Source organism: Indicator indicator, chromosome 1 (assembly GCF_027791375.1).
Source record: "Indicator indicator isolate 239-I01 chromosome 1, UM_Iind_1.1, whole genome shotgun sequence".
NCBI classification, from domain to species: domain Eukaryota; kingdom Metazoa; phylum Chordata; class Aves; order Piciformes; family Indicatoridae; genus Indicator; species Indicator indicator.
In genome coordinates, this window is record NC_072010.1 from 117,738,542 (window position 1) to 117,751,133 (window position 12,592).

General features: G+C 49.7%; 1 protein-coding gene across 1 annotated transcript in view; it reads right to left on the reverse strand.

The window, feature by feature from the left end:
* LOC128977588 (cystathionine beta-synthase-like) overlaps positions 1-12,592 on the reverse strand; it is a 42,135-nt gene that overhangs the window by 15,409 nt on the left and 14,134 nt on the right. Inside the window, 7 exon segments of the mRNA XM_054395213.1 lie at positions 699-824; positions 1,923-2,014; positions 3,692-3,761; positions 5,028-5,159; positions 6,303-6,382; positions 7,794-7,928; positions 11,359-11,465. Coding sequence (XP_054251188.1) covers positions 699-824; positions 1,923-2,014; positions 3,692-3,761; positions 5,028-5,159; positions 6,303-6,382; positions 7,794-7,928; positions 11,359-11,465 — 742 coding nt within the window.

The following is a 12,592-nucleotide window of genomic DNA, read 5'->3' on the forward strand; positions in this document are numbered from 1 at the left end:
TTTGGCAGGCAAAATCAGATTCAATTGCAAAAAGAGTTCTGGGTTATTACAGGTCATGGCTCTAAAGCCATGTGCCAACAGCAGACATACACTGAACATCTGAGAAGAATCTGAGGCATAAGGCTGTGGGAGATCTTTCTAAGGAAGGAGCCAAGGGAGCATAGCAACTTGAATTAGGGCATTAAACCTCTTTGCCTGGTGGCTACTGCTACACAGAGAAGAAACCTGACCAGAAGTGGTATGAGGTTCATGATCTGTCCTCTTACATGGCCCACAAATGGTGCAAATTTTCTGCTCTCTGTGTGGTGCCTGCAACAGCGAAGGCTCAGCAGAATGAAGAGCAGCCAGGGCACTGATCTCTTGTGTGTGAGCATAGCAAAGGAAGCAAGCTCTGAACGTTGGTGAGGCTGAGTTGAGGAAGTTGGTACTGTGCCATATTCCTCATTTGCCCCTGTATTTGCCTTCTCCTTGTAGGTCAGTTATACACAGATTTTCTCAGAGACATGCTTCAGTGCTGGGACCCCATCCTGCCACAAAGGCTTGTTCTGCACCAGGAAGGTGCACAAGTAGCCATAGGGCTGTGCTGCAGCCCAGTGGCAGAGCTCTGAACCTCTGAACCTCTGAACCTCTGAACTTGGGAGTAGGCTGGATGCAAAGCCAAAGATCAGAGAGAGGCCTTTTACCACATGGCTACTTACTGATCTGTCAAGCACAGTAGGGATAAAGTCATGCCCAATGCCCTCCACCTCACTGGTCAGGGTGTTTGTTCTGTTCAACTCACTGGGCAGGGCAACGATGGAACCATCAGGATCTACGCCAATGATCTGTGAGAGAAGGAAGTTTTGTTAAACACAAAGAGAGTTCAGAAATAGTCACACACACGAGTCAAAGGAAAAACTACCCACACTCTTTTCAGCAACGTTTTCCTTCCCATGATATTCAATAATATTCCTATCCACTGGCAGAGAAGAAATCTTTCAGGATGAAGAGGTTCTGTTTCCCACTGGCTTTTTTAATAGATCCTAAGTGGTGTTTATCTGATGCACAATGGCTGGTGGCTTAAAATTACCACTTACCACTCTCAGAGTGTTTGTCATCACCTCTTTGGCAGAGCCTGCTACTTCCAAACCTCAACCCTTAGGACAGTATGAGTGACCCTTAACCTGCCCCAGTGCAAAGCCAGCCAGCTAGCTTAAACCTGTGGGAACCTGTGGCTACAGACATCCTTCCTGGATCTAGCTGTGCTGGCTGACACTGCACCTCCCTGGCTGCTTATGGTTTTACATCTGAGCTGAGCTCATCTGTTTCAGCACACATCTGAGGAAGGGAGGATTACATGGGTCCACTCAGCTTCAAGCAGTCAGTGAGGTAATGCTCATGCTCAGGTCCTTCAACGGCTGAGTCCACACCATCTCAATTTGCTTCTGGTGGATGGGGGATCGCTCACACATTGAAGAGACAGTTAACTGTCAAGCCTCCTCCAGACTGCCTTGAAGCACAAGCTCTGCAGAATGAGCACCTCTGACTGGTGTCAGCCATAAGGCAGGGAGGCACAGGAGAGGCACTTGCACACTCTGTGCCCCCGCAGAGCTGCCAGAAGAGAAACTTTCAGCAGGTAGAGCAATGCTGTCAGCTGGGCCAGCCACTTCGGCAGTGGATGTCTGACAGTGTCCTGCAAAGGGCACAACACCAGCCAGCGTGGGATTAGTGATGGAGCCAGGGAGCTTTTGACTTCTAGGGCACTCAATGGATCTAGGTCAATCTGAGCATAATTACTTCCAGCAAAAGACAAGCTCATTGTGAAAAAACAAATAGGTTAAGACAGCAGCTGCTAGCTCAGGTGAGCCATGGGGTTATACTTGGTCAAAAGCACAAACCCAGGGGACGTGGCTCCCAGTGGGCAGTTCTGCCTCCCAGCTCACCTTGCACTCTGGGCACTTCTCCTTCAGCTTCCTTCCAATGCCAGTAACAGTGCCTCCCGTGCCAGACCCAATCACCACCATGTGGACTTTGCCTGCAGGTCAGAGAAGAGACAGGCTTGCAACTACTCAACATGGCCTCCAGCACTGTCTCCCATTTGTTCAGGATCTTGCACTCATGCAGAGCCTATATCCCTCAGCTGCTAAAACCCCACATGTAAAAATGATAGAACCATAGAATTGTGAGGGTTGGAAGTGACCTCAAGGATCATCTAGTTCCAACCCCCCTGCCATGGGCAGAGACACCTCCCACTAGATCAGGTTGCCCAGAGCCACATCCAGTCTGGTCTTTAAAACCTCCAGGGATGAGGCTTCCATCACCTCCCTGGGCAACCTGTTCCAGTTTCTCACCACCCTCATGGTGTAAAACTTCTTCCTAACATCCAATCTGAATTTAGCCACTTCTAGTTTTGCTCCATTCCCCCTAGTCCTATCACTACCTGACATGCTAAAAAGTCCCTCCCCAGCTTTCTTGTAGGCCCCCTTAAGATACTGGAAGTCCACAATAAGGTCACCTCGGAGCCTTCTCTTCTCCAGACTGAACATCCCCACCTCTTTCAGTCTGTCCTCATAGGAGAGGAGCTCCAGCCCTCTGATCATCCTCGTGGCAGAGGTCATGCCAGGTCCAAAGCATGGTCCTGTGAAGCTCAGATGACCTTGCAGGATCTGAGCATGGTTGATCCTCCCTCAGCACAGAAGGATGGAGAGGACCTCCAGATCTTGCACTACTGCCCACCATTTCTGTGTCTTTGGCATCTCCTGGCTCAAGGGTGAGGGAATGTCTCAGCACTTCCAGCATTTTCAAACCACACCATGTTGAAGCAAAGCATGCACGTGGATAGCAGCACATACCAATAACAGGCACCACTTTTTAGCTAGTGTGTTAGCATCCACAGTGGGGAGATAAAAGAGCTCTGCCCTGGCACCGGTGTTGGTCACACGTAGCCCCACTGGTGTCAATGAAATTATAGTGATTTAGGACTGGTAGGAGCAGAATCAGTCAGGCCTTCAGAGCCTTATGCTGCAACTGCATTGGGAAAAGGGGACTTGTAATTCGCTGCTGGCAGCCAGTAGGAGCAAATCTAAACATTGGAGTGGAGAGAAGGTTGGGACTCTCTTTGTTCCTATTGCTACCCAACTGCTTTACTGTTAGATAACCTCTCTCTAGTGAAAACCTGCAGTCCTCTTCACATTTTGCAGTGCTCCCAGAACTGGCAATAAATTCCACTTCTATCTGTACAGACATGGACTGGGGTAGCCTTTTATCCTCACCCAGCTGTCACATCAGTTGTCATTAGTCTGTGAAGTTTCAATCTTTTTTGACTTGTAAATGAGTGTGCTGGATCAGATGCAGTTTGCCATGCTCTGATGAGGTCTCTTGGGGCTACAACAGAGATGTTGTAGCCAACAAGAGATAGGTTCTTCATGCTTGGGTATAGCCTTAAGCTGTTAGAGCTGTGGTCTCCTCCCTTAGGCTTTTGAAATAGGAGGCCATAGCAGGGAAGCCCTGCAGGCTCAGATCTACCTGGAGTGGATTATGAGAACTTGCTACACTCTGCCTGTCAGCATTATTAAGGGTGCCTTCACCTCCAGAGGCCCTTCTGGCCATTTCTAGACATTTAGGTTAATAGGGTATGTAAAATGAGCCTCTCAAAGAGGGTTACAGCCCTCTGCACCTCCTCAGCACGTAGAAACAGCAGCACAGGCAGTACCTTCACACTGCTCCAGGATCTCCTCAGCTGTGGTGTCGTAATGAGCCAGGGGGTTGCTTGGGTTTCGGTACTGTTTATTTCAACAGAGAACAGCATGAGTTACTGTGCGAAGCATAGGTCAAATACCAAACTAGCAATAGCTCCTGATGAGCTTTGCACAAAGCATGCAACTTCCCCCTCCTCTCCTTGACGAGAGGTGGACTGCAATCTGGCTGGGCCAGGTCACAGGTGTTCCTACTGGTTGTCACTTTGGGACAGATTTCCAAGGACACTTGGGATTTGTTGAGACTGGAAGATTAAATGTGCCTATAAACACTCCCTCCCTGTTGCTCGGTGCCCATTCAGAGTGGGGATGGTGCAGCTGTCCCATAAGCTGCATTACTAGGTTTTCTGGTGCTTTTATTAAAGACCTAGCTGCAGAAGGGAAGAGAGTTTCTGGGTATTTTAGCTATCCCCTCCGGTAGAAACATTTTAACTTTTTCTGTTGCCTTGAAAAAGTTGAGAACACAGCCCCACAATACCCCTTAAAAGCTCAGAAAGCAAGCAAACAAACAAAAAAATCTCTACTCAAATGCCATATTAGAAAACTTTTTTCAACTATCATATATGCATATATATAACTTTTTGAGGGCTGCTCTGTCAGTTTTCTGGTTGACAATGCCCCCAGCAAGTTATGTGGCTGAGAACTGTGTCCAGAGGGAGTCACCTCAGGGGTACAGGGGTAGGGCACTGAAATGTATGCAGTGCCATACTCCTGTCTGCGCTGCTTCTGAAAGGTGTATTCAGACATTGAACTCCTTTTTTTTTCTCAGAAGAATGGCTCTTCCCTGACTTTTCTGCACTTTTCTGCACTACAGGGACTCCCTGTTCGCTGTAGGGATGCCTTCCTGCAGCAAGGTCAAGCTGAAGGGGGAAGTGCCCTCCTGTACAAGAACCAGTGCTGCAGGAACAGCTGGTGTGAATCATCACAGTTTGCCCTTTACAGCATGAGGCTTGGTTTTGAGGCAGAGCAGAGGCTGCTAGCCAGGCATAAATAGTTACTTTTTTTTTTTTTTTCAGGTCAAAGATAAATCTGAAGTCTTTGAATTGCACAAGAAAACCCAGCCTCACCCACACCCAGGTTTTGGCAGAAGTATTGCAGGTTTGGAAGTGTCCCTTGTTTCGTTTCTGCCGCCCTGTGATTTACAGAGGAGCGACTGAGTTTCCAACGTCATAAACCGCTGATGAAATCTGCCTCTGCTGCCAGTTCGAAAGGAGCCCCCAGACACAGGCACTCTTGGAGCACAAGCTATAAGCTGTGTTTGGTAGAGATAGTCAGTGGGGGAATGATGTATACCTGGTCCAGGATGTGGGAGTTTGGGATTTCACTTTTCAGCTTCCAGGCCACACGAATGTTAGACTCCGGGGCATCGAAGCGGGCACACGGGGTCCTCACAATTTCAGCACCCAGTGCCCTCAGAATGTCAACCTTTGGGAGGGGAGAGAGGAGAAGTAACTCAAACGAGCCCACGTAGCAATGGTAATCCAAACCTGTGAGCTCATGGCAGTGTCAGATGCCAAAGGGGCTTTGCACATGGGAGACTTTTGGCATTTGGAGATACTCAGCTCTACTATCTTTGCTACCTTCCTGGCACTCAGGGCCTCCTGCCTGAGGCTGGCACACAGATTCGAGCTTGGCCTTGAGCCCTGTCCTACTCAGAGGGCAGGCTAGGGACACAGCAGTGGTAGCAACTGTGCTGTTCCTTGGTGTCTGGGGCAAGAGAGAAATGGGGTAGGGAATACCACCTCCTGTGTGCTATGATCTGAGCCCTTGCATGCAAGGAGGAGGTTAAAGCTGTCTTTACTCCAAGTCTCTTCTCTCCCTTCACCAAGCCCAGGGAAGGAGCAGCTACAAATTAGCCCTAGGGTATTAATCCACTGGAAATATGGCTGTCCAGGGAAAAGGGGGTCAAAAAGAAGAGTAGGCGAGTGTCAGGGCTACTTGAAGATGAAGCTTGTGGTAGCTGGAGATGGCATCTGATCCAGACTCAGCTTAAATGAGATTTAGGTTGAAATGAAAGTGGCACTTTGGAGAAGGGCTCAGTTTTGATCCAAGTCACGGTCCAAGTCTAGCTTCACTGGTGTGAGTTCAGATAAGCAGTTTGTGAGACTTTTGACTCCCTAAGTTGGAGATTTCTGCCACCTCCAGGATGGACCTGAGCATCACCTTCCATCATTTCTAGAAAAAGCCATGCAGACAGCCATAAGTGTTTATATTAAAGAAAGCCATAGAGACACAGAGACCAAGTGACACATTAGAAGGGAAGTTAGCAGGACCAGAAGCTGAGCCTCAGCACCTGTCTGCCCCATCCAGCCCTTGCCCTTGTAGGCAGCAGATCCTGCTCCACCTCTCTGCAGCCACACAGTGTGTTTGGCTAACACGTGGGCCCAGCTACAGCGTCAGTCCGGGCATCACGGAGAGGAGATCTGAATAACTGCAAAGCTACGTCAGCGCATGTGGCAGGGCTTGTTACCCTTTAAAGGAGAGGGTATTTGGTCTCTAGAAAGGGAGGGGCAGGCAAAGACAGAGGAGATGTTCCCTGCTGGGGGTGATAGTGTACAGAGTTCTGACCTTCTCTTGGCTCATGTTCTCCGGTAAGACAATGATGCAGCGGTAACCTTTCACTGCAGCTACCAGTGCCAGTCCGATTCCTAGGTGGTGCAGAGGAAAGGGAATTGGTTGACAACAGCATTTGGTGAGGCTGACCCATGTGTTGCTTCCTATGTTCCTCTCTCCCACGGGTGAGCATAACCTAGGAGCGCTCACTAAGGAGCTACAGGTGAGAGCATCCTCCACCATCCTCTTGGGCTGTGCCAGGAGCACCAGGGGTGCAGCACGGGAGGGTGTGCTAAAAGGCAAGCTGAGCTGCGGTAATCTTCTTGCTCCTAGGAGCCTATAGGTGTAGCACAGAGTGAACAGAAAGGCAGGGGAGTATCTACTTCCCCTCATCAGGCTCAGGCCTCTTCCTTTGTTCTCAGAAAGGAAGAGGTGTTTTGCTTCAGGGTGCTTTCCCCTCCCCCTCAAGTGCTCTCAGCTGAGGGAAAATGCACACCAAGTGGCACTTGTCACCCCGTGGCGGGCAGGTGAATGGAGTCTCTACTCCAATTTCAGTGAGAGTGATGGATGGAGCCAGCTGCTCCCCAGCAGGTGAGGTTGCAGCAGCGTGTCCCTGTGAGAGGGCACTGAAGGTGGCCATAGGGAGCATGTGCCACCCTGACTGCCCCCCGGGGGGTGAGGGGTGCAGGGAGTCAGCACGGCCACCTGGGGAACAGCTCGAGGCACACACATCCCTTCACAGGTCAAGGGAAAGAAGGACGGGCTCTGGGGTGCCTGCAACCACAGACCAGTAAGGAGTAAAATTCTTATGAGATGAGCCCTGTTCTGCATAGCTAGTGAGGGGGAGGTGAGGAACACAGCAAGGGACGTGATCTCAACTCCATCCAGAGCACCTTGACAGCTTCCATCATGTTGTTTTGCTGTAAAGCAAACTATGCACATACACGTCCCTGCCGTGGTGGGGACACTGGTGCAAGGAACATCAAAGGGACATGAAACCTTATACCAAGAAGTCTGTGCAAGCTGCAAAATTAGGGGGATGCTCCTCTGTTGTGCTTCCTTGTCTAGCATCCCACCTAATGCCTGAGCAAGATGACAGTGACAAGATGAAAAACCCCAACAGATTATTTCTCTTCTAGCCCACCAGGGAAAACTTCTCTGAGAGCCTCTGAGTATTCAAGAGCTTCCCAGTCTGAAAATACCCAGGGGTGCCCAGCTCCTTCAGCTCTCAAGGCTGTTTGCCTTGCTGCAAGGTAACCTGTCAGACACACCTGTGTAGGTGTGGGACCCTTATAGGCCCTCAGGAATTTCATTCATGATGTATCTCAGAGTCCCAGCTGCTGGGATGGAGGCTGAGGTGAGGATGGAGCCACATCTGTGGGGTGCAAATCTGTCCTTGTAACTGCAAGTGTAAGAGCTCTTCAAATCTCTTGCTCTTCCTACAGTCCCTCAGAAAGGCCACCCTGCCCAGTACCCTGGCAGAGGAAGCATCCTTGTCCTTCCCACCTGTGTTTCCTGAAGTGGGTTCAATCAGAGTGTCTCCTGGTTTTATAATCCCAGCTTTCTCTGCATCTTCCACCATCCTCAGGCTGATGCGGTCCTTCACACTGCCCCCTGCATTGAAGTACTCACATTTTGCCACTAGAAATGAGAGGAGAGGCTCCATCAGGGACAAGGTGCAGCAGGGAACACCAGCTTTCTGCTCCCCCAGCCACCACTGCAGTCATTTGTGGACACTCTTTCCTACCCTGTCAGATGGTCCTTTGCTCAGGGAAAAGCATTCACCATCTGCTTACAGAGTGCTGAAGCTTGTCAGGGGCTTACCCATCAGTGTATCTGCCTGTAGTACATCTGTCCCCCAAGTTTCATCTACCTGCAGCACCCTGCAGTGGGCAGGCCTGGTAAGTCTAGGATGGGTTTAAAATCAACTGGATATACAGTGGTTGCTATAGGTCCCACATCAGCTACATACCCCTTTCTGCCCTGCCTCAAGGACTATTCTCCAAGCAAGGCACTGTCGGGGTTGACAGTAAGGTCTCATGGTCTTTTCTGGGGCATGGCAGTTACTAAGTATCTAAAAGGTGCCTTTCTGTAAGGGTGCCATAAGGAGAGACAATCAATAGAAAGAGCACTTTCAAGAGTCAGCCAAAATTGCAAGTTCTTTGTCGAGCTATGAAAAAAAGAATCCAAGTAACAGAGATTTTCCAAGGCACACTCAAAATGCAAGGCACGCCTTGGCTCCCAGTCAGGCCTCCACACTGCTAATGCTTGGGGCATGACTCCTCTGGCCAAGGTTTTGATCAACATCTACATCTGAACTGATGGTACTGAGCTCTATTTTATGGACAGCAGGAAGAAATGGGTACTTTCAGGGTGTCATTCACTTCATCCTCGCAGAGACAAATCAGGTTGATAATCCAATACTTGAGCAGATAGACTCATGTGGGAAAAGTAAATTGTGTGCTCAGCATTACATTTTATAATGCAACACTGCCAAAACTTCAGCTACTCAGATGTCCCTGGAGGCACAGCAATTACCAGGTAATGGTGTCCAACCATAACTGCCTCCTTGACACAGCACTGCTGCAAGCATTTCTACATTTGTTCAGTTTGGAAAAAAGCAGGCTCCAGGGAACCTTGCTGCAGCCTTTCAGTTCTCAGAGAGGGGCCTATAGGAAAGATGGGGACAGTCTCTTTAGCTGGCCTGTTGCAACAGGGAAAAGGGGTAATGGTTTCAAACTGAAAGAGGGTAGAATCAGACTAGACATAAGGAAGTACTTTTTTACAGTGAGGGCGGTGAAACACTAGCATGAGTTGCCAGAAAGATGGTAGATGCCCTATCCCCGGAAACATTCAAGGTCAGGTTGGATGGGTCTCTGAGCAACCTCACCTAGCTGAAGGTGTCCCTGCTGACTGCAAGGGGGCTGGACTAGACGACCTTTAAAGGTCCCTTACAACACAAGATGTTCTATGAAGCTATGATTTGCTTGATAAGAGATTCTGTGTTGACCTGCAGCTCACTGAGGACCATGCAGCTGCTCTGCCTGTTCTGCTCTCCTTCCCCTCCTGCGCCAGGGGAGGGAGACACCATCCCACCAAATACGACCATCCCTGGCTTCCCTGCTGCTGCTGGCACCAAATACTTCTACTCTCGTTAGAAATTTTCCCCACTGAGACATCCTCCAAGGGACAGGCTGAGAGGAACCAGACGTTGTAAGCCTGTTCTTCCATCTCTGACACCTCTGCTTCACGGTGCCCTACTGTCCCCGAAGCCTCATTCCGGGAAGAGGGGGGTGGTGCAGCATGGAGGCTGCAGTGTTAGCACCCTGAGGAGCCCAGACCCAGAGGAGGGATCTGGTCAGCAAGCACAGTGTGCTCCACACACCTGTTGGAGGCTGGCTGCTGGGAGGATTCCCTGCTGCCACACAGGACTGCAAGGTCCCATTCAGAGTACTCATTGAGTCGCCTTCCCACCCAGCTACGTGACACTCGTGAATCTCACTGTCCTTCTGTCCGTTTTGGCTGAGAAGAATTAGAGGAAATAATACTGAAAAGTCCATATACACAGAAACAGCCCAATCGTATCATCCTTATTTTTTAGGGGAGCAGGCTAAAAATAACATTTACATGAGTAAGCATCAGTGCTACACTGACATGCCCTCAGGGGAGGACTTGGGTCCTGCTGGTAAACCAAGCCCCACAGCCAGCACCTTGGCCTGGCTTTGAGCAGGCCTGGCACTCCTGTTGTGAGCCACTGATAAACCTGTCTGTCTGCAGCCCCCACGCTTCTGCCTTGGGCTGCATTTTGGGAAGCTGTTTCTGTCTGCAGGACAGCGATGCAGCAGACAGCAGTGCCTGGCCCAGCTAGAGGTGATGCAGTGGAAGTGGCATGGCCAGGAGATCACAAAATCGTGGAACCATAGAATGTTTTGGGTTGGAAGAGATGCTTAAAGGCCGTTTAGTCCAACCCCTCTGCAGTGAGCAGGGACATCTTTAACTAGATCAGGTTACTCAGAGCCCCATCCAACCTGACCTTGAATGCTTCCAGGGATGGGACATCCACCACCTCTCTGAGCAACCTGTGGCAGTGTTTTTGCCACCCTCATTGTAAAAAAGTTCTTCCTTGTATCAGTCTAGATCTACCCTCTTTTCATTTAAAACCATTGCCCCTTTTCCGTGTTTCAACAGGCCTTGCTAAAAAGACTGTTCCCATCTTTCTTATAACACCACCCCCACACCCTCCACACCCCCTCCCCTCCCCACTTTAAATACCAAAAGGCTGCAATAAGGTCTCTCAGGAGTCTTCTCCTCCAGGCTGAACAACCCCAGCTCTCTCAGTCTTTCCTCAGAGGAGACATGCTCCAGCCCTCTGATCATTTTCGTGGCTCTCCTCTGGACTCACTCCAACAGGTTCACGTTTTCCTTGTGCTGAGGATCCCAGAGCTGGACACAGTAGTCTAGGTAAGGTCTCACCAGAGCAGAGTGGCAGATGCCAAGGCAGAGCAGAGCTCCCCCTGTGTGGGACTTGTGGAGCTATGAGTCACTGGCCTGCTACTTGGCTGCAGACTGGCATGAGCTCTGCCTGGTGGCCAGGGGCTGCCCTGATTGTGTGTATCCTGCAGCCTGAGCTGGCTCCCTCTGCCTGGCCAGGCTCTGGGAAGGTTTCTGCCATGCTCTTTGCCCCATTCCAGCCACCACGTTTTGGAAGGGCTCTCCTGTCCATGTGGTGTGCTACCCTGGGCACTGCATCATTCCTGTCAGTTGTCATGGTGCCATCCACTCATCCCCAAATCCAGCCCAACTCTGTTCTGAGTCGAGGCTGCAGTTACTTGGGAAGAGCAATGCCTCCATCACTGCTCAGCCCCTGAACATTGCAGCCTGAAACCATCATGTCTGACCTGACAAATGACTTTAGTGTAACCTGGTAAGCAGGAGAGCACAACACGTTCCACATCTGGTCCTCTCCAGCTGTGCTTGCTCTCCATAAAGCCTCTTCTGAAGCCTCCCTCCAACATCCCCCCTCACCCTCACCTTGTGGCATGGAAAAACCTGGTGGAAAGGGAACACTCACAGAGCTCACACTTGAGCCCATAGGACTTCCCAATCTTGTTGATTCGGACCATTGGGGTGGAGCCAATTTTCCTCAGGATGTTGGGCAAGATCTTTGTTTCTTTTGGCCTGAAATAATGCAGGGGAAAAAAAGAAAAGGAAAAAAATCAAATTAAAACAACTGTTATACAACACGAACCCTGATAAAATGAGGCTTCAGTAAGCTGAGCGAGGCCACCAAGAGACACCCCACCTCCGAGAGCAAAGGTCCTCATGGACAGTTAATGGCACTAGGAGCTAGGTGCAGCTTTTCATCGCCCTTGCAATGAATTATCAATTCTTTTGCATTAAACAAAATAAAGCAATTAATTTCAGAGCTGTTCTGAAATGTCTTGTTCTGCAAGGCCCTAGACCAGGCCTATACCTAACTGAAGTGAGAAGAGCTGATAAGCCTTAGGATTTTACACAGCAGGTGAGAAAGACAGAAGGCTCTGCACATCCTACCCAGCATCACCTCTGCTTTCAGCATTTTCAGATACCTCTGAGCCAACTGTTGCTTGCCTGGCCAGGACTCCCAGAATTGCAAAGACAGCTCCAAGCCATCAGAAAGGCCCAAGCCATAGAGGACTCTGGAGAGTTTGGGGTTTTTTTTTGCAAATAATTAAACTGAGCTCTTTGATCAGTGCAATCCAGCCTCCCACTTTTGCTAGTCCCTGCCAGACTCCAGCAGAAGCCAAGAACCACATCACAGCAATTGCAACCACAATGAAAGAAGACTTTGTTTGCCAAGTGCACAACCAAACTCACCATGCAGCCAGGCAAGTTGTGTCCTTGGACTTTTTCAGAGATGGAGGGAAAATATTGATGAGAACTGCATTTATTTGGGCCACCAATGTATTGCCCCTGGTTGACAGCCAGCACATTTCCTTTTTTTGTGAGCAGGGTGAGGTGACAAAGCCCCACTTCTTTGCTGCTCAGTTTCCCCTTGCACAGCTGATGACATGCTGGTTTACTTAAAGACACAGACATCTCCCTCCAAGTTTTGCAAGCTTGTTATAAACACTTATGGTTTTGCAAGAGTATGGGGGTAGTAGTTTGGTGCAGGTCTTTACTACTAAAAGGAGTCAGCCTTCTTACATCTCAAGCCCAGAAATGAGTTTTATACATGTGCTGCTACCTCTCCCTCCATTGTGTTACCATGCACAGCACAAACTCTCTTGAGTGCTGGTAAATGAGTGTGGGGCAATAACTCACTT